This window comes from Calypte anna, chromosome Z (genome assembly GCF_003957555.1).
Source record: "Calypte anna isolate BGI_N300 chromosome Z, bCalAnn1_v1.p, whole genome shotgun sequence".
Classification (NCBI taxonomy): Eukaryota; Metazoa; Chordata; class Aves; order Apodiformes; family Trochilidae; genus Calypte; species Calypte anna.
In genome coordinates, this window is record NC_044274.1 from 13,353,854 (window position 1) to 13,378,021 (window position 24,168).

The following is a 24,168-nucleotide window of genomic DNA, read 5'->3' on the forward strand; positions in this document are numbered from 1 at the left end:
GGATGTAGGGAGTAGCCCATTTAAGACTGCTTCATTAGGAGAGTGAGAGACAGCCTTAAAGAAACAAAATTAGGGCAGCACTCCTGAGTCAACAGTTACCATTATTGTTGTTCCACCATAGGAGTCCTTAACAAGCAACCGTAATTTCCTAATGAAGAGACTATAAAAAATGAACAGGAAAATAATCAGCATGAAAAAGATGCATGAAAAAGATGGTCTTTAAAAAATGTTTTATTTTTAAAGACTGAGTCCAAAACATCTAAAAGAAATTTATATAAATCTACATTAGGAAGAAAGTGGAGTCAATCAAGCTTTAATATATGGACTAAGGAAAAAAAATAATAAATATCATAAAATATCTCTTTTTTGTTTCCAGTAGTCAACATATATGATAACTAGAATGCCCAGTTTGTTCTACACACTCGTTCAGAACTGGTTCATCATTTTATATGTTTGCAACATCATGTCACTACATCTCTGCAGGGTTCTGACTTGGAGTCCTTCAGTCTTACTCCCACAGACGGCAGCCTCCTGTCACAGGCTCTTCACCAGGGCTCTGAAACGGTGGCTCCTCTCAAACTGAGCTGAGTTACTGCTATAGTGTGGGGAGCAGCTGAGGACTTTGGATGTGTCCAGTTTGGAGAAAAGAAGGCTGAGGAGTGACCGTAGGGCTTTCTACAGCTTCCTGAAGAAGGGAGGTGGAAAGGGAGGTGCTGAGCTGCTTCTGCTTGGGATGTAGTGATAGGACCAGTGGGACAGTTCAAAGCTGCACCAGGGTGGGTTTAGGCCATTAGGAAGTTTTTCTTTAACAAGAGGGTGGTCAAACACTGGAATGGGGTTCCTAGAGAGGTGGTGGATGCCCCAAGCCTGTAAGTGTAAAGAAGCATTTGGACAATACCCTTAAGAACATACTTTCTTGAGAGACCTGAAGTGGTCAGGCCATTGGATGAGATGATGGTTGTAGGTCCCTTTGATTCTATATTTAAAACTTTCATCATTACACATCAAAAGTAATCTTAAATAAACCAAAAGTTAAAAATATTGTGGGCAAAATGTTAGCCTTTTGTTACAGACACAAGAATTTTAGTATAGGAAAGCAAAAACATGAAGGTCTCATTTTTTCCAGAAGTTCTTAAAAGACAGCAAAAAATACTTCATATAGACATACACTCACATGTATGCCCCCTGCCTCCATGGTAGTCTTGTTTGACAAATTATAAAATCACTAGGTTTTCTTCTTGTTGTTTGTAGGCTTGTTTGTTTTAGGAAAACTAAAAGGAAATTAATCTTACTACTTGTAAGGCATCAGTGTGCCCTAGTTAAATTCAAGATTACACATAGATTATGATAGAATCATGAATGGCTAGAGTTGGAAGGGATCTTAAAAATCATCTAGTTCCAACCTCCCTGCATGGACAGGGACTCCATTATGTAGAGCATGATTGCTATGTCGAGAAAATGAATAACAATAGAAGAAACTCTAGATTTGTAAATTCTAGTATTCCATATAATCTAAGTGCAAAATAGTTTAAATGACACAAAGCTAGCCATTCTGAAAGCCATTCAGAAAAGTTGCTGCATTTTACTTTACAGAACCATAAGCAATTCAAATGAACAATCAGAACTATCATTTCTGATTCACAATTCACAATTTTTTAAAAGTTGCCCAAACTGGATTTTTTTCTCTTTTGCCTGCCTCCTTTCTCTCTCTTCTTCTCTTGCAGTCACACTACCTACTTTCTTGCTGCCTTTCCTACATCCTTAAAACATTTTCATTTCCTCTCCAATGCCTTTGTTAAAGAACAATGTAGTGCTCCGCTTTTTGCCCTGACACTCTTGTCACGTCTTTATTCAAGCCAGAGTGTGACTGATTCCTCACTTACACTTGAGAGAGGGGAAGAGTAGGTGAAGCAAGAGTACCGGGGTAAGGGCTTGGATTTGTTTTCAGTTTTACAGACTTACTCCTGCCCCCTCCTTTCTTCATTTCCCTTCCTTCCTTCTTTCCTGCCTCCCTCCCCATCAGTACTTGAAAAATCAGTCCCATTCATGTTATGTGCACACACACGCTGGGAGAAATTACAGGAGCTCTGCTCCAGGTTTCCTTGACAACTTCAAGGCATCCCCCGGCGTGGGGACCGGTGGCACAGCGAAGTTTCCCAGGCCCCCTGGGGAAGGGGAAGGGAAAAGAGAAGGCAGAGGTGCTGGAGCCAGCAGCAGTGTGGAGGGGAGACCAGCAAGCAGGATGAAAGGGGCACAAACATCTCCCGTGGGACAATGGGAGATTTTCTGGCTGACTGTGAAAGGACACACCAAGGGTACAATGGTCTGTGACACATGAAAGCTTTGGAGCAAACTTTATTGCCTCTCCATTACGGACTCTTCCAGAGACCCATTCAGCTCTAAGAAATCTCGTCAACATCTTAAAATGCAAAGAAAACAAACCACTTCATTTTCTCATGTTTTAAAAACAGATCTGATTTTTTTTTTTTTTAAATATACTTCTTCTAATTGGTGTGCTTTCGCACTTTTGGTCCTGCACAGTACCAAATGTCCCTCTTGAGAGTTCACCGAGTTCCCAATAACTTCAGTAGAAAGAAGGCTGCCTAGCAGCTCAACAGTAAGGGCCCTCTGAGGTGAGAACTTGCATCCTCCTCATAAAGCTTTTGTTCATATTTAGAACTATCAGACCTTTGAATGCTTGCTACTATACATGGCCCAAGAAGTAAAAGCTCAAAAAGAGACAAATTTCTGTTCCCTACTTTCAAGATGAGAAGTCATTTATATGATAAGGAAGAGCAGGAATGAGACTGAGCAATCTAAAATAAGAGGCCACATAGACACAACTATAGTGCATAGTAGGAAGCTAAGCTGGTAAAGAGCTTATCAAGAGAAAAGTATGACTTGCCCTCTGACACACCACTTGAACATGGTTCACCACTCAACCCCAGAATCAGTTAAATAAAGAAGCAGGGACACAGGTTCTAATCACTCAGTTCAGCAATCTGAAGTGCTAAATTGTGCCCTACACTGACTTGCAGAGATTTCTGGAGTGTAGAAAACTCAACCTAGACTTGAGTGTGGAGTACAAAGATCAGGCTTGTTTAGAACAGTAAGTGTGTTATGCCAGTGAGCCCTGTAGCCTGGCAGTGCTCAGCATCTGGTACTGAATCTGTTACCCAGGAAGGGCAGAATACTGGGAAATTACTGATTTAACATGCAGACATTTCTAAATTTTCCTATCTAACTTTACAGGTTAACTTTTTTAGGCTCATGATGTAAATCAAATTTAAAGATGATCTTAGCTAAAGTGAAAATATATACCACCCATTGTTGCTACCTTAGAAATGGCAAGTAAGAACCTAAAACAACAATAAAAATATATAAAGTTGACTGGATGAGTGTGCATGCATTCATTTTTCATTTTTTTGAAATTACACTTAATTTTAAGTTACAGATATTTTAAAAATATTATTTGTAAGAAATGCTGTCTGAGAAAAATTTTATGAAGCTCAGCAGCAGATCTTAGAGTCTCCAAAATTTATTAACTTTATTTTTATTGGTTAATAATATTGTATTGGTTAATTGTACTTGCATTATTTTGGGGACTCTGAAAAGTTAAAAGTTCTCCACCCACCAACAAGAAGGCTATAGGACTTTTTTCCTATTTGGAAAGATAACTATTTATTACTTAGTAGTATTTACCATTTTCCTCACAGAATTTCAAAACATAAATGTAAACTTACCACAAGCATTATCATCCAGTTTCACAGACGGAAAATCTGAGCAGAGAAATGATGGACCAAGTGCTTCCAATGCTGGATTTCCATTTTCAGTTTCTTACTGTTGTAGTAACATTTTGTTCTTCCATTAAAATGGCACATGAAAATCAAGCAGTTCAGAGTGCAAGTCTAGTGATCTCCCTTTATAATTCATTTTGTGGGTACAAATCTTCCTGGCTTTAATGGCTTCTGCTGAGAGGACAGGCAAAGAGTAGCTGAAATGAAAGGGTAAGTATGAAGCATGTGATTGGTTTTATACTTTGAAGATTTGATCAGAGCCTGGAACACTGCCTTGATCTCAATTACATCAGTGATTAACAGTACTTTCACTGTAACTCCAGTAGCACACATTTCCTCCTCTAGAATATGGAGAGACGTACCTGCAATTGTCTGCAATTATTCAAGAAAACATTTAATTCTGCCTGGTCATTATTCTGGTTTTATGTTTCCATATTATTTGTATTTGTGCAAACTGTTGCCTTTTTTTAAGTGTTTTTTTTCTCTCTTAGATAGGTACCCAGAGCAGAGGGTGATCAATTTTCCTATTTAATATGTTCAAAGATAGCATCTACATCTCTTTGGGAAGGATTCTGGATTAGATGGTGCCATACAGGGCCTCTCGGGGATAGATCATAAACCAAAGAGATCCTTTGCTGACCTTTTATTATATCATTCTGCACTTCGCAAGTTTGATTCCAACAAGAAGCATCAGTAGTGTTTTGAGGCAGAAGATGTAGTCCCCCAAATGAAGTATGGGGAAGTTATTGACTACCTGAAATTTTAAGGAGAAGGAGCAAAGGGGTATTTTAAGGCCTACATGGAAAGAGAAAGAGCATTTCCATTTATGACAGTCCTCATGAGACTCTGCTTCTCACAGATTCGGAGCTCTTTCCCTGGCTGAACTGCACCTTCTTTTAAAAAATACAGTGCAACCTGATGAACAAAAACTTAAGCAGATGCCATCGTGAGCACCCTAGTATTTAAATTAGATCAGATGCATTAAGATGAGCCAAGAATTAGGATTAATGGCTCAAGTTTTGCAAAGCTTGTAAAATACTCTGAATTCTTAATCATACAATAGTAAAGATTTTCTGAAATAAGCTAACAGCATTTAATCTGCTTTAAACTCCCATGGCTTGGGACAGAGGTAAACAGTTCATTGCATTAGGGATTGAATAAAAATTCTTCATACACATTAATTGTAGCAAACATTATCAGCATTTTTTGAGAGCACTCTGTTTTCTTTCTTACTATCACAAATCTGGAACAGCACATTTCTAAGGCACACTTTTCAGATCTCAGTAAATATGCTAGTCAAAAAATGTGAACCAGCTCTCTGGAACAGAGGGAGTTTCACACTGCATTAGACCAATAATCTTTGCTTTTAAGAGGGTGTTAAAGCACAGAAAGCTATAACTGTTGTAATAGCAAATTATGTGGTAAGCATTAGGGATGGGATGAGCCGCAAAAGAGTGCCAGCTTACCTTGGGTAGCTTTGAATGTACTGGTCATCAAAACTCTTCCCACAATACCATTTTCATTGTGATGAGTTTATACTCTTCACTGTATGAGGTGAATGTCCTTGTGCTTAAATTTACTAGGAATTGCTGCCCTGGATAGTAAAGCCTCAGGGAAGATGGGAGTCCGAGCTGTAGTCTACTACATGAGTACTACGATCATTGCTGTTCTGATTGGTATAATCATTGTGGTCATCATCCACCCTGGGAAAGGTACTAAAGAAAACATGCACAGAGAAGGCAAAATTGTGCAAGTGACAGCAGCAGATGCCTTTCTTGATTTAATCAGGTATGGCTATGATATTGCACATGTTCTGTACCAATAGCAATGATAACATTTAGATTCACACAAGAACAAAACCAGAGAATTTTAGACAGTAACTGCATAAACTAGCCTAATTTCTTTCAACTATGTGATACCAATAACTGTAACCCCTACAAAACTGCAGAATACATAGACTTATTTTCAAAACAAGCTGTTGCAAGGGAAGAAACTGCTTTTAATATTCAAAGAAAGATTCTTCTATGCACAAAAGAAACATTTCTGTTCTGCTATCTGCATGGGTCTTTTGCCCTCCTTCCATAGCACAATCTTTATTACCAAATTCCTCTGCTTTCCTTTACTTCCAGCTCTGGCAGTTTCCTCACTTTACTTGAATCCCTGATTCATCTTAATTTTTAATTGTAGCTGCCAGTATATGTGCATCTACTGACCTTGTTAAATTATAAGGATGTGAAATAAATTTCAGAAAAAGGTGTGAAATAAATTTCAGAAATAGGCAAGTTAAATGCTTGAAACAGAGGGGCACAGATATAAAATCATGTTTTCTCCTTGATCAGAGCCTCTGCAATGCCTCTTTTATAGAGCTAATATGTCACAGATGTATTCCAGGGAGTAGGGAAGATGAGGTTTTGAACTCGGGAGCTTTTCCACAGGTAAAGCCACCAAAATTTTGTGTTCCACTAACCCATTTGGAGAAGCCAGAGACATGGAGAAAGGCCTCCAAGAGTCATGCTGCCAGGAAGGGAGACTTCAGAAAGACCCATGAAGAGGTTTGCACTCGGATTCCTCAAGATTTATTGAGCTAGGCTGCTTCTAATTCCCTCAAAAATGTCACCATGCTGGAGAGCAATCAAACAAACCCTCACAGAAAAATTACACACACGCATATATAATTATATGTGTAAAATTATACTATTAGGAAATGGTCAAACTTCATAAGTAATTCTATTTTTTTTAATCTAATTTTTTAATAGGAGCCCAAAATTTACTAATGAATGTCCTGATGTACTAGGCTACATGACTGCAAAACCTATAAAGTACAAATACATTACATATTAGTAACTTTGTTAATCTGGATTCTGAAAGCATTAGTAAACACAAAATTAAAAGCCAGCACTGAACCACAGAGCTTTGCTCATTTGATAATTTAGAAATATTCTGCTCTATAACCAGATCTGCTATACCATATTGAATACAGGGATTGCAATTACCAAGAACTATTCAGCCCTACTACATTTCATCCTGACAAAGAACCAGACCAATCCTACATGCAAAGCTCTACTCACTGTACACATTATTACTTATTTGCCTTAGGATTCCTTCGAAAATTAGTTTATCAATTCCTTTATTAGCTGTTCCTTCTACTTAAGATATTACTAGAGTCTTATTACCTCTTATGTTTTTTCCTTCTTTTTTACAGAAATATGTTCCCTCCAAATCTGGTGGAAGCTTGCTTTAAACAGGTAAAAACGTTTTGGTATTTCCAACTGAAATATAACAAACCATGAAATTGTAACAGCATTTTCTTTAGGAATACTACTAATTATGCTTCCAGTAGAAACAAATCTTATGTATGCTGCCAGCTAGCAAAAAATCCCCAAACCAATCAAGTCTGTGCTTTGTTTTCAACCATATTGTCTCCATATTTGCTGTGGGAAGTGAAGACAATATCTTGCACAGCAAATAAAAAAATTTTTTTTTCAAAATGTCAGATTCATAAGTCTACAGCAAGCTTCATTAAAGTCAATACAGAACTTACTTTTCAAAAATAATATTATCTTAAACTGGAAGATGCTGATGTATGCATCACCTGTGCAAAGACTGGAAGATGTTTGAGAACGTCATGTGAGAAATGTGCAGAAGTTTGAAACAGGTGACTTTCTGCCACCTATGATAGGAGTGCATAGGAATATTTTTTCTATGTTGTTTAACAGGTTCTTCTATCATTAACCTTGTCTTGACCTTAACTGTAAACCATTACATTTTTTTAAACCATTACATTTTTTTATAGATCCAGTGAAATCTATAATGTGCATTTCCATAATCTAATTTCTTTCTATTGACCCCACAGACAATTTTGAACAGATATTATTTACCAGTTAGTGCTGCAGCAATTAGAAACAGCTGAAGCATGGAGGTCATGAAGGTGGACAATATAGTAGGAACTTTCCAAAATCCAGCTGAGTTACATCTTGAAGAAGAATTGAAACATTTTCAGTAACATTTTCTTTAGCTATATAAACAGAGACCAGTGAAAAGCAGTGAGTTCCTAGATAAAAGACTTGGTCAACATCAAAGATAAACTAGACCTAGGTCCAAAGGCAACAGATGCTATGCCTCTATTTTCACTAACAGTCATGATGAGCTCAGGACAGTTAAGCAGAAGAAATGGAAAGATAAAAGTCTATATCTAAACTAGAAATGTAATTAAAAGAATTTAATGTAATAAAGTCAGGGAATGATATAATCTTTATCTCAAAGTCTGGAAGAATGATGGCAATATGGCAAAATTACAGACCTAGCAGTAAGTATTTTTAGTAAGTCTCTCCAATTGGGAAGTTATTATCTAAAACTAGTGAAAGCAATAATAGTGCCTGTCAAATTGCAGTTTCAAAATATTTGGGAATTGATTTAAACTATTAAATAATCCATTAGTCTGAAGGGTGTTAAGGACCCTCAAGGAAAGTGTAAAGAATTCGTAATAAATGAAAATGAAAACTATATCTAAATAATATAAAGAATAACACAGGTTTCTGAAACCTAAATTGCACCAGAAAAAAATCTTTTTTTTATTATCTGGTGTTTTTTGTGAGATTGTTTTCTTTGATTTGGGTTGGAGGTTTTCTTGTGCCACAGAGGTGCAACAGATCTAGTCTCTTTAAACTTTTATAAAACAGAGTCTTTAATATGAGAAAAGTGAAACAGTTGAGCAGAGGATAATATTTTTTTTAAATATCCTAGCATTTGTGAAAATAGAAATGGAAGTTTCTGAAGGACTGGATGAGTCCCAATTGGTATTTTTATGAATGACATTGCCATAAGATGCACACAATGCAATTTGCAGGTGGCAAGACTGTCCAAATACTATCGAGATATGTAACAAATACTAAAGAAGGTGGTGTGCCCCTGGCACACTGTAATATTAAAAAGTCACAACAACAGAGTCAATTGATTGCAATTTCTAATTTGAGATGGGAAATTATCATCAGAAAGGAAAGGAAAAAAAATTAAATCCCTTAAAATTCAGCTCTGGGACATACTAGGTGACATAACTCCAAGAGAAGAAATAGAGGCAGAGGAATGTGACTGTCTGGAGTACTGAGTGTATTCTGGTCATTAAATTCATAGGAAGATTCATCCAGAGCATGTACAGTGGAGGTGGGAGATGCTGGGATATCAATAGAACACAATGTATAAAGGAAAAAGAAACTTGATTTAAAAACTACTCAGGTACAAAAAACAAAGTAGGAAGCAACTTGTATATGATAAATATTTACACAAGAAGGAATGGAAAGCACCATGACTGAATTTAAAGTGGACATTAAAAAGCTTTTTGGCCTTCATTACCCAAAGGGTGAGATCCTAGAATAATCTTCAATTAGGAATTGTGTGAAAAAACTACTTCATTGGCTCTAAGATACGGCTTGAAAAAATGTTTTCAATTAATATCCTCAGGAAAATGAAATTTCACTCAGGGACTAGCAGTTCTAAATATTTGGTCTTTATTAATGATGTCCTGTAGATTCTGATTACATCAAGTATAATGTATTTCTCATGTGTCTTCCAGCATAAAGGGATTTCTGAAAAATAGTACAAAAAAACAGGAAAAGTTTCATCAAAGTTTTTTCTGAATTGCAGTGGCTCTTCTTCCTAAGCCCCAGGATTTTAAATCAGTCATACTGGCACTATTACCTTTTGAAGCAGATACCAAATATTAGATATTTAAGTATAGGTTATTTTGTTGTAACAGATTTGTTAAACTGAAACCATTTCACAGGAGAATCAAATATGTGAGAGATTCAGAGGTATCCAGATGACTTTGAACATCCGACTCCATGACTTTATTTTCAAAAGTTTACACCTGTTTTTTCATATGCTACTCAGAAAACTCATGAGGAAGGATGATCCCTCTGGCACTGATCTGGTTCTGTAACACTGTGTTTGCTGGCCTAAACACAAAGCATACTACTGCCTTTAAACATCCACACTCAGAGGTGTAACACTGATCCACAGCTTTGCGCATCCGGAAAACTTAGTTGACATTTGCATTCCACATTCAAATCACATCTTTTCATATATTAGGTTCTCACATTCTGTTTTATAGCATCCTTAGGCAGATTTCTTCCCTAGAAGAGATATGCCTTGGAATCCACTGGAAGGTTTTTCTTTCTTTCTTTCCCACCACAGCCAGAAGATAGGTCCTCAAATGGCTGTGTTAGTACTCTCAGCAAGTCTTGAACCTATTATTTTCCCCATCAACAGCAAGCACTCCCAGAGCAGCTTTGTTAACACAAATGACCAATTGTAATTCCCAACGTTTTTAAGCTCAAAATATAAAAAATTACTCAAACTTCATAGCACAAAACACTTTCTTTCACACAATTCATTTCAGAGAAGCAAAGTTCATTTTCTGGATGTGGAATTGTTCTCCTGCAAAATGAAATGGAGCTGCATGGGAAGGGCATAAAAGGTGGAGAAGGCTGTAGGTCGAGTTAGAAAACCTTTTCTAGGTTTGTTGCTATGAAGGAAAACCAGGACCTTAGGACATGCTAAGGAAGGATCTTCCAAAATCTTCTACTGTTTCTCATTCAGTCTTCTGTTTCTTTGGTTTCCCAGTTCCATCAAATCTCTGAGGTCAGCAAAGCTGCCTCCTCTTCCTCCATCTTGACACATTCTCTTTCCCAAAAATAGGAAGAGTGGTGGGACAGAATACTCTTTCTCCTCAAAAAAAAGGACCTCCCATTGTGGATCACAGAAGCCACAAAGAATGTCTGTAGGAGAGAAAGAAAGTCCATGGAAAAGCTAAGGAAATCCTTTCATTCAAACCTTTCAACTGCGAATCACCAGAACCATTTCAGTCTTAGCTGGTGGGACACAGTCCCATCCTTGAGTAAATTGCTTGGACAAAATCCCACCCTTGTCTAACAGGTCAAGATAAATAGAATAACCTGGAAAATGTTGGGTTTCAGCTTCGGTCTGTTCTTCACTGTTTACTCACTCTCTCTCACTGGAGGCACCCTGGCTCTAGCAGGACTTCCACCAGTAAATCAGTGGCAGATAGGGATCACCAGAAAAGGCAGATTGTTAATCCAAACAGCACACTTTCTGATGCTGGCTATTGCCATGTGACATAGTTACTGTTGTCACTATGCTCTGATCATCTCTGGGCTTTTGTAATTTTTATCAGTAACAGGGGAATCTGAAAAGGCTGACTGCAGATAAGTATTCCATACTTTACCTAAAACTAGAATACTTTGTTTATATTTTTCTATATACCACAATACTCACCCCTAGTTTAGGGTATATCTAAAGAAATGTTCGGATTTATCTTTCAGCTCTAGCCATTATCTCTTAGTTTCTCTTCCTTAGCTAAATTAAAAAATTCTATCTAGCCTCAGGCTGAGCAATCTTAAGCACTCTGCTTGTTAGGCAGATACCGCTTTTTAACTACTGTTTCTTTTTGCCGTGCTCTGGGGATGTACCAAAAGACAGAAGAAACACAAGTGAATTTGGTACATCAACAGATACAGAAGCAGTTTAACAGAATGATGCAGAGAACAGTCATTCTGTTGTGAATAGGTGGGATGTGATGCCAGCCAAGGCATAAAGAACTGAAAAAGTGCATCTGATAACTACATTTCTTCTGAGCTAGTTTTAACTAAACATTCTATCCTGAACTCATCCTTACTAAGGGGACTGGAAGTGTTAATCACACATTCATGCCTGGACTTTTATATTTCTATACCTTACTTTCATATAAAATTTGAGGGAGGAAATTCTCAGAGAAATCAAGACTGCACTGACCGCAAAATAAGGGCAGTTTATGGCCTAGCTCTTGGCTTGTCCCAACAGGCAGCACACATCTAACATTAACAGACACATCACGTGTAGCTTTTCACTTAGTCAAACAGGTAGGGATGAGACAAGGATCTGAGGGTAATGGAGGAGAATCAGCAAAAAGTCAGTTCTGATGTGTCTAGGGAGAGTAAGAAATGAACAGGAAATCTGTTAGTAAATTAGGCTATAATTCCAGTCCTCATAAAGCAGCTTGTGTTTTTATGTATGTCTAACTTGTATGCCCTCAATTCCAGCATAATTATACCCTTCAGTTATTTGCATTATGGAATTTTTAGCTAAGGTTTTTCCTACTGAAAAACACTAATAAAATATACATGTAACACAATTATCATACCTATACACATTAGTAAAAAATAAATAATTAGAAATATGTGATAGACAGTGTATCTGTCTATACTGCAATGCAGTATTTTAGCATTCCTGTCAGGACATTAAAAACCCTGTGGTGGTATCTTCTAGAAAATTTCCTTTAATTCCTCTCTGTCATGTAAAGAAGCATACCTATTCCCACCTCCCTGGTTGGCTAGTTCCAGTCTCAATGTTTTTCCTTTTCTGGCCTTCATCAGAGGGTGATCTGATGCCCCCCAACAGCTTTAACCCAAAAATGTTGGGTTTCTTTCTTGTTAATTTTTCTTCTTATTTAGAAAGCAGAATTTGCTCACCAAGATATCAAACTAGAACTGACACACAGGAGAAATTATTGAAGGTTTGATGTGAGTGGGTGAGGGAGTGGAAGTGGGCTTTTCCACTGGTGTCCTTCAGGAGTCTGTACTGGGACCCAGTTTAATATTTTTATCAACAATGTAGACATCAGGATCATGTGCACCATCATCAAGTTTTAAGATAAATCCAAGCTCAGTGATGCTATTGATAAGCCACAGGGACAGGACGTCATCCAGAAGGACCTGAACAAACTGGAGAGGTGGGCCCAGGTGAACCTCATGAGATTCAACAAGACTAAGTGCAGGGTCCTACACCTGGGTCAGAACAATCCTCACCATCAGTACAGTCTGGAGGGTGAGGTTTCAGAAAGCAGCCCTGTAGAAAAGGATTTGGGGATGCTGGTGGGTTAAAAGCTGGACATGAGACAACAGTGCTTGCTTGAATCCCAGAAGCCCAGTCATTTTCTGTGCTGCATCAAAAGAAGCATGGCCAGTAGCCTGAAAGAGGTGATTCGGCTAACTTTGCTCTGGGAAGACCTCACCTGGAGTACTGCATCCATCTCTGGAGCCCTCACTCAGCACAGGAAGGACATGGACCTGATGGAAGGAGGACACAAAAGTGATCATGGGGTTGAACAGCTCTGCTGTGAAGAGAGGCTGTGGGAGCTGGGCTTGTGCAGCCTGGAGAAGAGAAGGCTCCAGGGAGACCTCACAGTGACCTTCGAGTGCCTGAAGGGGCTACAGGAAGGCTGGAGAGGGACTGTTTGTAAGGGTCTGGAGTGATAGGACGAGGGGCAATGGTTTTAAACTAGAGAAGAGTAGATTTAGACTGGATGTTAGGAAAAGGCTCTTTACCATAAGGGTAGTGATAAAATGGAACAGGTTGCCCATGGAGGTGGTTGAGGCCTCATTCCTGGAGATACTCAAGGTGAGGCTCCCACACCTTAAAACTTTTCAGCACATTTCATATAAACCCCAAGAATACCTGATTTCCATTGAGATTCATTCTGCTGCTTCTTATTCAGAAGCTTTCCATAAATCTCGTATGAGAAAGTTTTATTTGAAATTCTTAAAGACTTAAAGCCCTCAGGAGAAAACAGCAAATATGTGGAAGGAGTGCATCAAAACTCTTAAGGTGTGGAAATAAAACAGAAAATTAGGTCAGTGTTGATAGATGCTGATATTCCGGTTTTCCATCTTAGTGATAAGTATTCTATTTCACTCAAATATTTTTGAAATGTGCCACAGTCTCCAGATATTGATAGAAATACTGCAGGTCCTGGCAGGTCCTGGACTTAATATTTGTTTCTTGTTGGCATGCTCAAAGGAATAATAATCCAGATTTGCTGAATAATCTTGAAAACAGCATCCTACTGCTTTAATATGGTACTTAGCATTCTGAGATACCTCAAAAACCTTTGACTAGTGATATTTAGTATTCTTTCTGCTCATCAGCATTTAATCAGGATGGGTCTGCAGGGCATTTTTAGCCCAGACAATAATACTGAGGATGCATAATCCTCTTTCAAAAATCACTAGTTGGGGAAAGATGAGTTTTCAAAGTAGATATTTAGGAGTATATTGATATTTTGCAATTGATTTTCCCATTCTATACTGGAACCATTTAGGGTAGAAACCTTTTCTTAATTAAGAAAAATGACTTGTCACTGCAAAGCATAGAAAATTAAAGGCTTTGGGATAGCAAAGGAAAAAAGATCTGTGATATATCTGTTACTTTCAGTCTATTTTTTTTCTAATTAAAAAAGAAATAGTAAGAAAACACCAGAGCACATGAAAACATTTTCATTAGCCAAAAAAAGTTGTTGTTAATATAATCTAAAAGTTAGAAAAATGTTGCTAGGAAAAATAATAATTTATAAAAATGTAAACTAAAAATCAATTGTTTTGTTACAAAACTAATGAACATGACAGATCTGTTTTTGATTTGAACATATTTATCAGGAAATGAGTTCTGGAAGCTAAAGGTGAAGATTCAGCTTTGAAGTTGATACGGATTTTTGCTGCTTTCAGGAAAACAACAGTTTTTCATAACAGTATTTACCAGAAATATTACACAAAGAAATATTAATGATACAATAGTAATTAATAATTTAATGTACAATTTTTAACTTTGCTGTAATTCACAGAATTTCTATATTTCTTTTTTGTTTTGTTTCAACAGTTCAAAACTAACTATGAAAAGAAAATGTTTAAAGTAACTGTTCCATCCAATGACACATCCACAGTGGCTTCTATAATAAGCAATGTATCAGAAGCAATGGAAACACTCACTCGAATGAAAGAGGAAATAGTTCCTGTTCCAGGTTCTGTAAATGGAGTGAATGCCCTTGGCTTGGTGGTTTTCTCAATAAGCTTTGGCCTGGTGATTGGAAGCATGAGGGAGCAAGGTCGGGCATTAAAAGAGTTCTTTGATAGCCTTAATGAGGCTATCATGAGATTGGTAGCTCTAATCATGTGGTAAGTGCTTCTTTGATAAATTCTGTTTTAAGTTACTAACAATAATTTTTCATCAGAGTCAGGCACTGGATAACAGAGATCTGTTTGGCAGGAAATTAGACAATAAGATCTGTAGCTTTTTTCATTACTGAACCCAAGAACAGTAATTATTTATGTCAATAATTTGCCCAAACATACCTAGTTATTCAGACTCATTCGGTGTATTTCACATAATCATAAAAATCACAGAATGGTTTGGGTTGGAAGGGCCCTTAAAGGTCGCCTAGTTCCAACCCCCTGAATGGACAGGGATACCTCCCAACAGACCAGGCTGCTGAAAGCCCCATCCAACCTGGTCTTCAACACTTCCATGGATGTGACATCCACAAATTCCTTGGGCAACCTGTTCCAGTGTCTCAATACCTTTGCACTAAAGAATTTCTTCCATACATATAGCCTAAATATGCCCTCCTTCAGTTGACCAGGTTAAGCCATTACCCACTGTCCTATCACTAGACGTTGTACTGAAAAGACCATAAAAAGATTAGGTTTTAACATCAAAAAAATCAGAGTCTATGGCAGAACTTCCTAAGCTTAGACAGACCCATTCTATGTCTTCATATAGATAGCAGTCACAACATTAAGCTATATCAGTTCCCTTCTAGCCTAATCTGACATCACTAGAAGAAACCAACAAACATCTCCCATACTCTTTTGGCACGGTAGCTGCACTGCTTACACATAATTTTTCTGGTTTATTGTGTTCAGTAGTAGGTAAATAAAACCAATACCTTTCCTGTCAGACATTGGGTATGAAGAGTTTTCAACAATGAAGATTTATTATTTGTCAGGTAGAATGTTAATTAAGAAAAGAAATTATGTCTTGTCTCCTTTACTACAGAAAATAAACAATGAACTCCAAAACCCTACCCAGTAATACACACACATATGTTGCAGTATTAGATTTAAAACTAAAAATGTTTTCCAGTAACTACAGCTCTGTTCTACCAGGAAATATCTGTACAAAGTAAAAATCTTTCCTCCTCTTCACACTCACGCTTAAGGTGATAAAGGAGCACATGAGAAATGTTACTTCTGAAAAAAATTCAACACAAATTTAATGGCATAAAAGGCAATTGAGATATGCTTCATAAATTTTGTTGTCTGGTAACAGTGAGAAAAGATGAGTTGACATTTATAGAAATAAGACTATAAAAAAAAAGTCCAGTTGCAGGAGAATTATGCTCAGCACTAGATTTTTTCCTGTCTGTAGCTGTGCTTACCTACAGGAAAAAGCAGATCACACCAACTTCACTGCTGCCTCAGAATGCAGTTAACCTCTATCATACAGATGGTTTAATGCTAAAGTATTTATCCTATCCAATGTCTCACTGGATAAAAGGGGGACATGGAGCATCAGAATTTTTCAGCCTTCTGTGTGGGTTCCTTCCCCAACAACATGGGAAAGAGCACTGGGGGGGTACAGGAACTGGGAAGTTCCACCACCTGCAGCTTTATCATTTGAGCCTTCCTTCACACAGACAAAATTGGCTAAACTAGCTTTTACATGGCACTTTGATTCCAAAGGGAGATAATTTCCCTACATGTCTGACAGGCACACTACACATCTTGAAATCCTGATCAGATCCTGAGTCCAACAGAGCCTATCAGAAACATTCACTGCTGTGATTTAATCCAGCTGTTAAGCTCTTGAACTTCTCAAAAATTGCACCCATCACAACACTGAAATCCTACATTCCTGCAAGTATACAGACAGAAAAGGTATGGATGGGAGAATGAACTACTTTATTCAATACAATACTGATCTGATTTCTTATTGGCAGGTATGCTCCACTTGGAATCCTCTTCTTGATTGCTGGAAAAATTGTTGAGATGGAAGATATGGGTGTGATTGGTGGTCAGCTTGCCATGTATACTGTAACAGTTATCATTGGTTTGCTAATTCATGCTGTCATTGTCCTACCTCTCCTCTACTTCCTGATCACTCGTAAGAATCCTTGGGTATTTATTGGAGGCTTAATCCAGGCATTAGTCACAGCTCTGGGAACGTCTTCCAGGTATAATACAATATTTTGAGACTATGTTGTTTTTATACTATAACTGGTTTGTGAAACAATTTTGCCTAGTGTAACTGGTTAATTCTCCATTAATGAATTTACTTGGGCACTTTGAGTTTTGCTGCTGTCCAACAGAGGCATGTATTACCATTATATTGACATAAACTCTGTTTTTTGTAAGAATCCTTGAACAGATACAGAGTGAGTCTGTTGGTGATGCAGACTGTATGACCATAACCCTTCTGACATTAATTAGCCTTGATGTTTGAAATTTTTAAATAGTTTTTAATGGCTTACTGATAAAGGATCCAGATGGCAATGGAAGTGCATGGCAAAATGGTTCAGGAAATAGGAAAATTCAGGTGTGCTTCTAGGGGTGCTTGAGAGACCTTCTTGGCATCTGAAGTTCTGTGCTCAAAACTGTGATAACCAGTGATGAACCTGAAAGAGAACTGTCACTTCTGGTCTTTGTTGATGAAGTCATAGGTACATCATATGAATAAAATATGCATGTATGATGAAAGGAAATGTTATTGGAATACTAATTACATAATTACAATTAATTTTCTATACAATATGACCTTTCATAAAATACCTTTCATTTAAATAGATTTTAAAAGTGTTTTCTAAAGACAGTATTGTAAATCAAACATTCTGTATTATTAAATTCAAGTCCCTGATACTTGGGATTATTTTGAAAAACTGGGTGAGAAGATTTTGTGGCCATTATTGTGTCCAGTTCTGTGGCCATTAACATTGGAGTTCTTGGAGGAAGTCCAGAGAAGGGCACAAGTATGATCAGAGGGCTGGAGCACCTCCTGTGAGGCTGAGAGAGGTGCAGTTGTTCAGCCTAGAGAAGGGATATCTCTGGAGTGTCCATATAGCAGACTTTCAGTACCTGAAGGGGCTACAGAAAACATGGGGAGAGGCTTTTTACAAGGGCATGAAGTGATAGGAACAGGTTTAACAGTTTCAAGCTCAAAGAGAGTAGGTTTAAATTGGATATTAGGAAGAATTTCTTTCCAGTGAGGTTGCTGAGGCATGGGCACAGGTTGCCTGGAGAAGTTGTGGATGCCCTGTTCCTGGAAGTGTTCAAAGCCAGGCTAGATGAGGCTTTGAGCAACCTAGTCTAGTGGGAGGTGCCCCTGTCCATGCAGGGGGGGTGGAACTGGGTGATCTTTAAGGTCTTTCCACACCATTCTAGGATTTGGTGAACTCCTGGGTCTTGAAAAACCGCTTTGCTTTGGTTTAAAAACCTTTACTTTGGTACAGATACATCTTTAAGAACAAAGACCCCAGGCAGCTCATAATATGGCTACCTTAACCTACTGTTTGAGTCAGTGTCTCAGAAAGGGAATTTGTTACAATGAGTGCTGAATTGGCACTCCTGTAGCAGACAAAGCCAAAATGTTCAGTTAGGTTGGTCTGTAAATGAAATTATGTTATATCATGCTTGCATGCTGCAGCAGTGGAAAAAGATTAAATGTACTGGACCCAGCTCTGATTTTCTTCATAGCAGCTTTTAGGAGACATGTTTTAGATCTGTGACCAGAGATTGATCAAACACTGATGAACAGGATTGCAATGCATGAAGACCTTCTCTGTTTCTCATTCTGCCACCACATGGGTAGGAAGAGGCTTGTGAAATGGGTTGGGAGGGCAGATGACTTGGACTAACCAAAGAGCTATTCCATGTCATCTAACATCACGCTTATCAATGCAAAGGAAAAAGGGGATGTTATGGGGGTGAGTCATCTTTTCCTCAGGAATGGGCTGGGCATCCATCTACTTATGTTGACTGATTGCCCCTGTGGTGGGGACAAGTAAATGAGTGGCTGTGAAGTGTTCAGGTGCCTACTGATCTTAACCCACAAGTTGTAAAGTAATGAAATTGTCTGTCAAAATGCCCTTTGCAGGTGAGGTCACAAATAAATCAGAGAAAACATGAGGTTTAGTGAAGGTTTAAATAGATCAGTTTTCATAACTTCAGGAAAGCAGTGCTTAGAGATGACTCAGTTATAACTTCATGACATTAAAAAAAGAAGTGGGTATTTAAAAAAAAATTTTAACTGACAAAATACTGAAGTTAGATACATTCAGACTAGGGATGATGTAGAAAATGACGGTAACTAACCATAGGAAAAATTGTCCACGATCATTAGAAGAACCCCCAACATCAGAAGTCTTCAAATTTTTTAAAAAATATTTTGGTAGATCACATAAAAACTAAGAACAATTTCTCTTATCATCACAATGCATGACACTATTTTCCTTCCCTGTTTGTAGAGGATACTTTATAATCTACCTTCTCTTTTTTTGTTTGTTTATTTCAGTTCTGCAACACTACCTGTTACATTTAAGTGTCTAGAAGAAATAAATGGAGTAGACAAACGAGTTACAAGATTCGTACTCCCAGTTGGTGCTACAATTAACATGGATGGAACTGCTTTATATGAGGCTTTGGCTGCAATTTTCATTGCACAAGTTAACAACTTTGATCTGAACTTCGGGCAAATTATCACAATCAGGTACAGAAGTCACTATTACCTACCTCTAATATAAGCATATTTATGACTACTCCTTCTTGCTGTTTTATGTGGGATTAAACAAAATCATTTAGAACTAAACCCAAGAACTGCTACTATAATGATTTACATCATCTTCACAGAAGAGGCCCCCAGGACACATTCTCCACTAGGTAAACCTTTAAAAAACTGTTACATGACACATCTACCAACATCCTTAGTAGAGTCACCCAGAATACATTTTAATTACTTAAATTTTCTTTCTTAAGAATTAATGCAGCCATTGGGACCTATAGATTTACAATCAGTACTGGGTAGTTTATTATGCATGCAGAAAGTAGTAGCATCAAAGCATCACAGTGCTAATACTGGTAGAAGTAGTGTTTCCTAGTCCTAGTTGTCTCAGGATACAAGTAGCGCAACCTGCATAAGGAGTAATAACTTTTAATTACACCAGCTGGTAGAGGTGGACAAGACATGTACGTTTGCAAGCACACAAGCCTTCATGTTTAAATCAGAACACCAAACAGCCCACTAAGTAGCACTCAATAACTGATCTGCATTGATTTCATTATGTTTCTCAAAGAGTTTAAGAGAAAAGGATGAGGGGAAGACATGATGAAGAAAGAGCTGTCATCAAAGGAAGAAGGGAACACAGTAGGAGAGAGAGATGGGTACTAATCACTAAGGAACACTGAATGGAAGACTTAAATGATGAGCTGGGAATGTAGATTTTTCTCTGTAAAAAGCACCAGTTTAATTCAATACTCATCAAGAGAGGGTAAAACTCTGCCTTCACACTCTGAAGCAATAGTTCCACACTTATTAGTATGAGAGCTGCTCCCTGCCAAATCATCTGGCAAAACAAATTCTTCCTAAACCAAGTGTGAACAAGTATATTTCTATGAAGTTACTAGACTGTAAATTCAGGGTTTCTGGCAGTTTTCTAATGGCAAAATTCCAACTGCTGGAGGACAGATACTTCACCTGGCATAAGGTTACTGAGATGGACAGAGAATAGGAGTTCTTTCACTAGATCTGCCAGGACAAAATTACCTCCTCAGCTTTTATTATAGCATATTTGAACTTGTGGGGTCAGTTAGTTCAGAAAGTGGGGACATGTGCCTATAATGCTTTGGTCTGGTCCTAAGCATCTAGTAGGAGATTTACCACCTAATAAATCATGTGTCCAGAGTTCTAGCTAAGGGTTTAGTGTAAGCATCTGGGATATAAGACTCACACTCCCCTGCAGCTATGCAGTGTTCATATGAGGAACTGGGCTCATCTTTTTACTTACTGCTGAGCAAATGTATTCTTGCTTTTTATGTGTTTTTAATACTTGGCAGATGATAAGGAGAGTTTCTTATGGAAGTCAATTAATTGCTCCTGCCATCTCTTTGCACAGCATCACAGCTACAGCTGCCAGTATTGGGGCTGCAGGCATTCCTCAAGCTGGACTGGTCACCATGGTCATTGTGCTTACATCAGTAGGCTTGCCTACAGATGATATCACTCTTATCATTGCAGTGGACTGGTTCTTGTAAGTATTTTTATAAAGTCATTATGGGCTTAGGCAATATTTAGAAGTTCAATAGGAACATTCTGGCAATACAGCAATCAGTGGTGTAATTCTTTTGCTGTGAAAGGCAGCTAAAAAGAAATGTTAAAAAGAAACAGTTTCTCTAGAGCCAGAGATTTTCTTAGAGCAGATGGTGAGGGGTGTTACTTAATGATGGCTCATCTTGCATACTAATGTGTTACTTAGAAAACTGGATCCTTCAACTAAGAAAATTTTCAGACACACAAATGAGCAAAGAATTGCTTTAGTACTCTATTTTTGTAGGGTGATAATGAAAACCTTCCCATCAGTCAAGCTCAGAGCTGGTTCAGATTTGTCCCAGTTAATTGCGGGCCTGCTAACTATCTAATCTAGGAAAGGTCCATATGGTCCTCATAGAAACAGAAATGAAAAACAGCTATGTAATTCTCTTCCACCACAATGCATTGCACCTCAGTTTTTCCATTCTTCATCCATAGAAGACTAACTGACACCTGTAGTTATATGGGGAAATCCCCTGGGTCCAGGAACAAGATCAAAGGCAAAACATTTCCTCCAACACGTATTGTGCACAGCCTCTGCACTTTTTATACTTTCCAGAGGCTTTTACTCTTCAGTCTTCTCAAGTGATCCCTGTAAGAAGTTGCCCATGCTATTATTAGAACATAATGTTTTCAAATGGTTCTCTAACCACATGCCCACAGCCTCCTGTTGATGGAAGCTTATTGACTAACAGTCCCAGTCACTCCTCATCAAGCTGCCTCCTGGCTCTTCTGGGCAGAAAACTCTAAGAGGGCTGCATTGCTGTATTTTAACTTGAATTACTTTAGCAGAATTCCACCATAAATTACTGACCATAGTTTATGATCAGGAGGAAAATTACCCTAAAAAGGTAGATTCTCGTTGGCTTGCATGTTCAGAGGATGTAAAGCAGAACCACCAGGCTAGATAAATGCCTCTGAGAAGCCTTTACCATATGGTCCCTTTGTTGTTCTTATCAGCTATTTCTTGCTGTGAAGTTGCCCGGGTTATGAATACACTTTGTGAGTGTAAATCCTAGTAAATCTGTTAATTCCTGTGGAAGAAATCATGGTATTAACAGTTCAGATACAGGAAAATATATAAACTGGCTGAATAATCTGGTAAGTATTTAATTTTGTTTGAACATTGCAAGCATCTGGTTTGCATGCTTGCCTTAACAAGTGGTGAAATCCAGGCTTTCTTATTATCCTCCTTAGGGATCGTCTCCGTACCACTACCAATGTCTTGGGAGACTCCATTGGAGCAGGAATTGTTGAACATTTATCACGGCACGAGCTGAAGAACAAGGATGCTGAAATGGGTAATTCTGTGATAGAGGAGAATGAAATGAAGAAACCATACCAGCTGATCTCACAAGAAAATGAGAGTGAGAAACCACTAGACAGTGAAACCAAGATGTAGGGTAAAGAAGGCATGAGTACAACACTACAAGTGTGTAAAGCACACTTTTTCCAGCCATTTTTATCCTGAATTCACCAAGTTCATTTATTTCTTATTTTCTCCCTTCATGCTAGCACTGAAAAAAATAATGAAAACAAATTCCAAATTAGCAGTGATCACTGTACATGTTGGCTTCCCACTTAAAAAAAAAAAAAAAAATTGACAGGCAACAACACTGGTCCTGCTAGACATGTGCTAATGGAGGTCAAAAAAAGAGATAGTCACCAAAATAAAAATAAAAACCAGTATATATGTTACTCAGTTACTCAGTCCTATGAACCTATTACTCTTATTTTTAAATTTTTCCCCCTTTTTTTATGAACTTTAAGCCAAAACAAGATAATAGAGCCTGAAAATTATTTCAGTTTTTTTAATACCATTTGCAAAATTCCTAACATCTACAAACACACAATCAATATTCTATCTTGATAACTGCATTCAGATAAGTAAATCAACAGAATTTTCACTTCTTTATCTGTTTTGGTTAGGTTTTTTTTCCTCTAGGGTTATATCATTCAAATGCTAGCAGGACAATAAAAAGGACACTATTGAAAGAATAAAAAGGGGGAAGATATGTAAATTGAAAAAATACCTGAATCAGCACTTTCATCATCTGAGATGAAATATTCCTGAGAAATTGTTTTATCTAGACAGTTTTTTGCACTAGCCCCATCTGACCTTGAGAAAAACACAGACCATTCATCTCTCACTGACTTGCAAACATTTACATATGTATGTATTTCCAGTCTGAATTTGCCATTTTAATTTCAACATCACAACCCACCTGAACAATCTATGTGTGCAAGTGTTTGTGGGAGCAAGGTCCTGGGCTATAATGACTCTGGAACAGAAAATCAGTCTTCATCTCTGTCTGGGAAAAACATATTGCATGCTCTGGCTACACCGATTATTTACTTAATAAGCAATAAGAACAGCCTTCTGCAGAAGGTGCTAAAGGGTGATATGCCCAGTTCCTAAAGGGAACGGACTCTAAATCTGAATCCCTGAGACCAACAGGATGTTTTCTGATTGGAAACATCCTACATGCTTGGAAACATCCCATTCCCATCATAATAAATAATAGAGCAATTAGCTGAATTTACATTTTTCCACCTGGGGAAGAATGCTCCCTATCGCAACATGAAATTTCTAAATCCTTGTATCTTTATCTGTAGCATCTCAAAATTTAAAAATAGCCCTTCAGAAAGTAAAGCTAATGAGAGCTTTTTTATTTGGAAAAATATATAAATTGCAAAATAATACCTACTATAATTAATACTGAAATTTTAATTAGAAAGGTTTTTAAAGCCCAAAATTGTAGGTTTCTTTCAGGGAACAGAGAAGGAAAGAATGAAAAACTGGAAACAATGCACTTGTAATCCTGTGGCATTTTATGTTCAGGATTATCCCCTGATGAAGCCCTTTTCTAAAAATATGAACCATGTAATTTCTTTCCTTTTTGCCTTGCATTATTATAGAGGTTAAACCAGAAAGTGTTATATTGTAGTTATAGCTAGGGGAATGAAAAAATATTAATTGACCAGCATAATAATGTTGAGTGACCTTTTTTATTAAAATGTCCAATTGCCTTCTTTCTCTGTCTCCCTACCACAAAATTCTGACTATGAAAATGAGAGATTCCCTTGCAATGTGCCAGATGTCACTGAAAGATATCCAATATGTTGCTTCTGTCACTAAGGAACTTTAATATATTGTACCAGTTACTAGTGAACATGTCAGCAGGCTGTT

General features: G+C 37.6%; 1 protein-coding gene across 4 annotated transcripts in view; it reads left to right on the top strand.

The window, feature by feature from the left end:
• SLC1A3 (solute carrier family 1 member 3) overlaps nt 1–22,380 on the top strand; it is a 58,572-nt gene extending 36,192 nt beyond the window's left edge. For 2 of the 4 annotated variants that reach the window (XM_008493454.2, XM_008493456.2), the window contains 7 exons: nt 5,381–5,585; nt 7,000–7,042; nt 14,502–14,797; nt 16,621–16,854; nt 19,188–19,382; nt 20,785–20,919; nt 22,176–22,380. In XM_008493454.2, coding sequence (XP_008491676.1) covers nt 5,381–5,585; nt 7,000–7,042; nt 14,502–14,797; nt 16,621–16,854; nt 19,188–19,382; nt 20,785–20,919; nt 22,176–22,380 — 1,313 coding nt within the window. The remainder of the gene's footprint in view (nt 1–5,380; nt 5,586–6,999; nt 7,043–14,501; nt 14,798–16,620; nt 16,855–19,187; nt 19,383–20,784; nt 20,920–22,175) is intronic. The other 2 variants (XM_008493455.2, XM_008493458.2) reach the window with 2 other exon arrangements.
• Nucleotides 22,381–24,168: the final 1,788 nt, after the last annotated feature.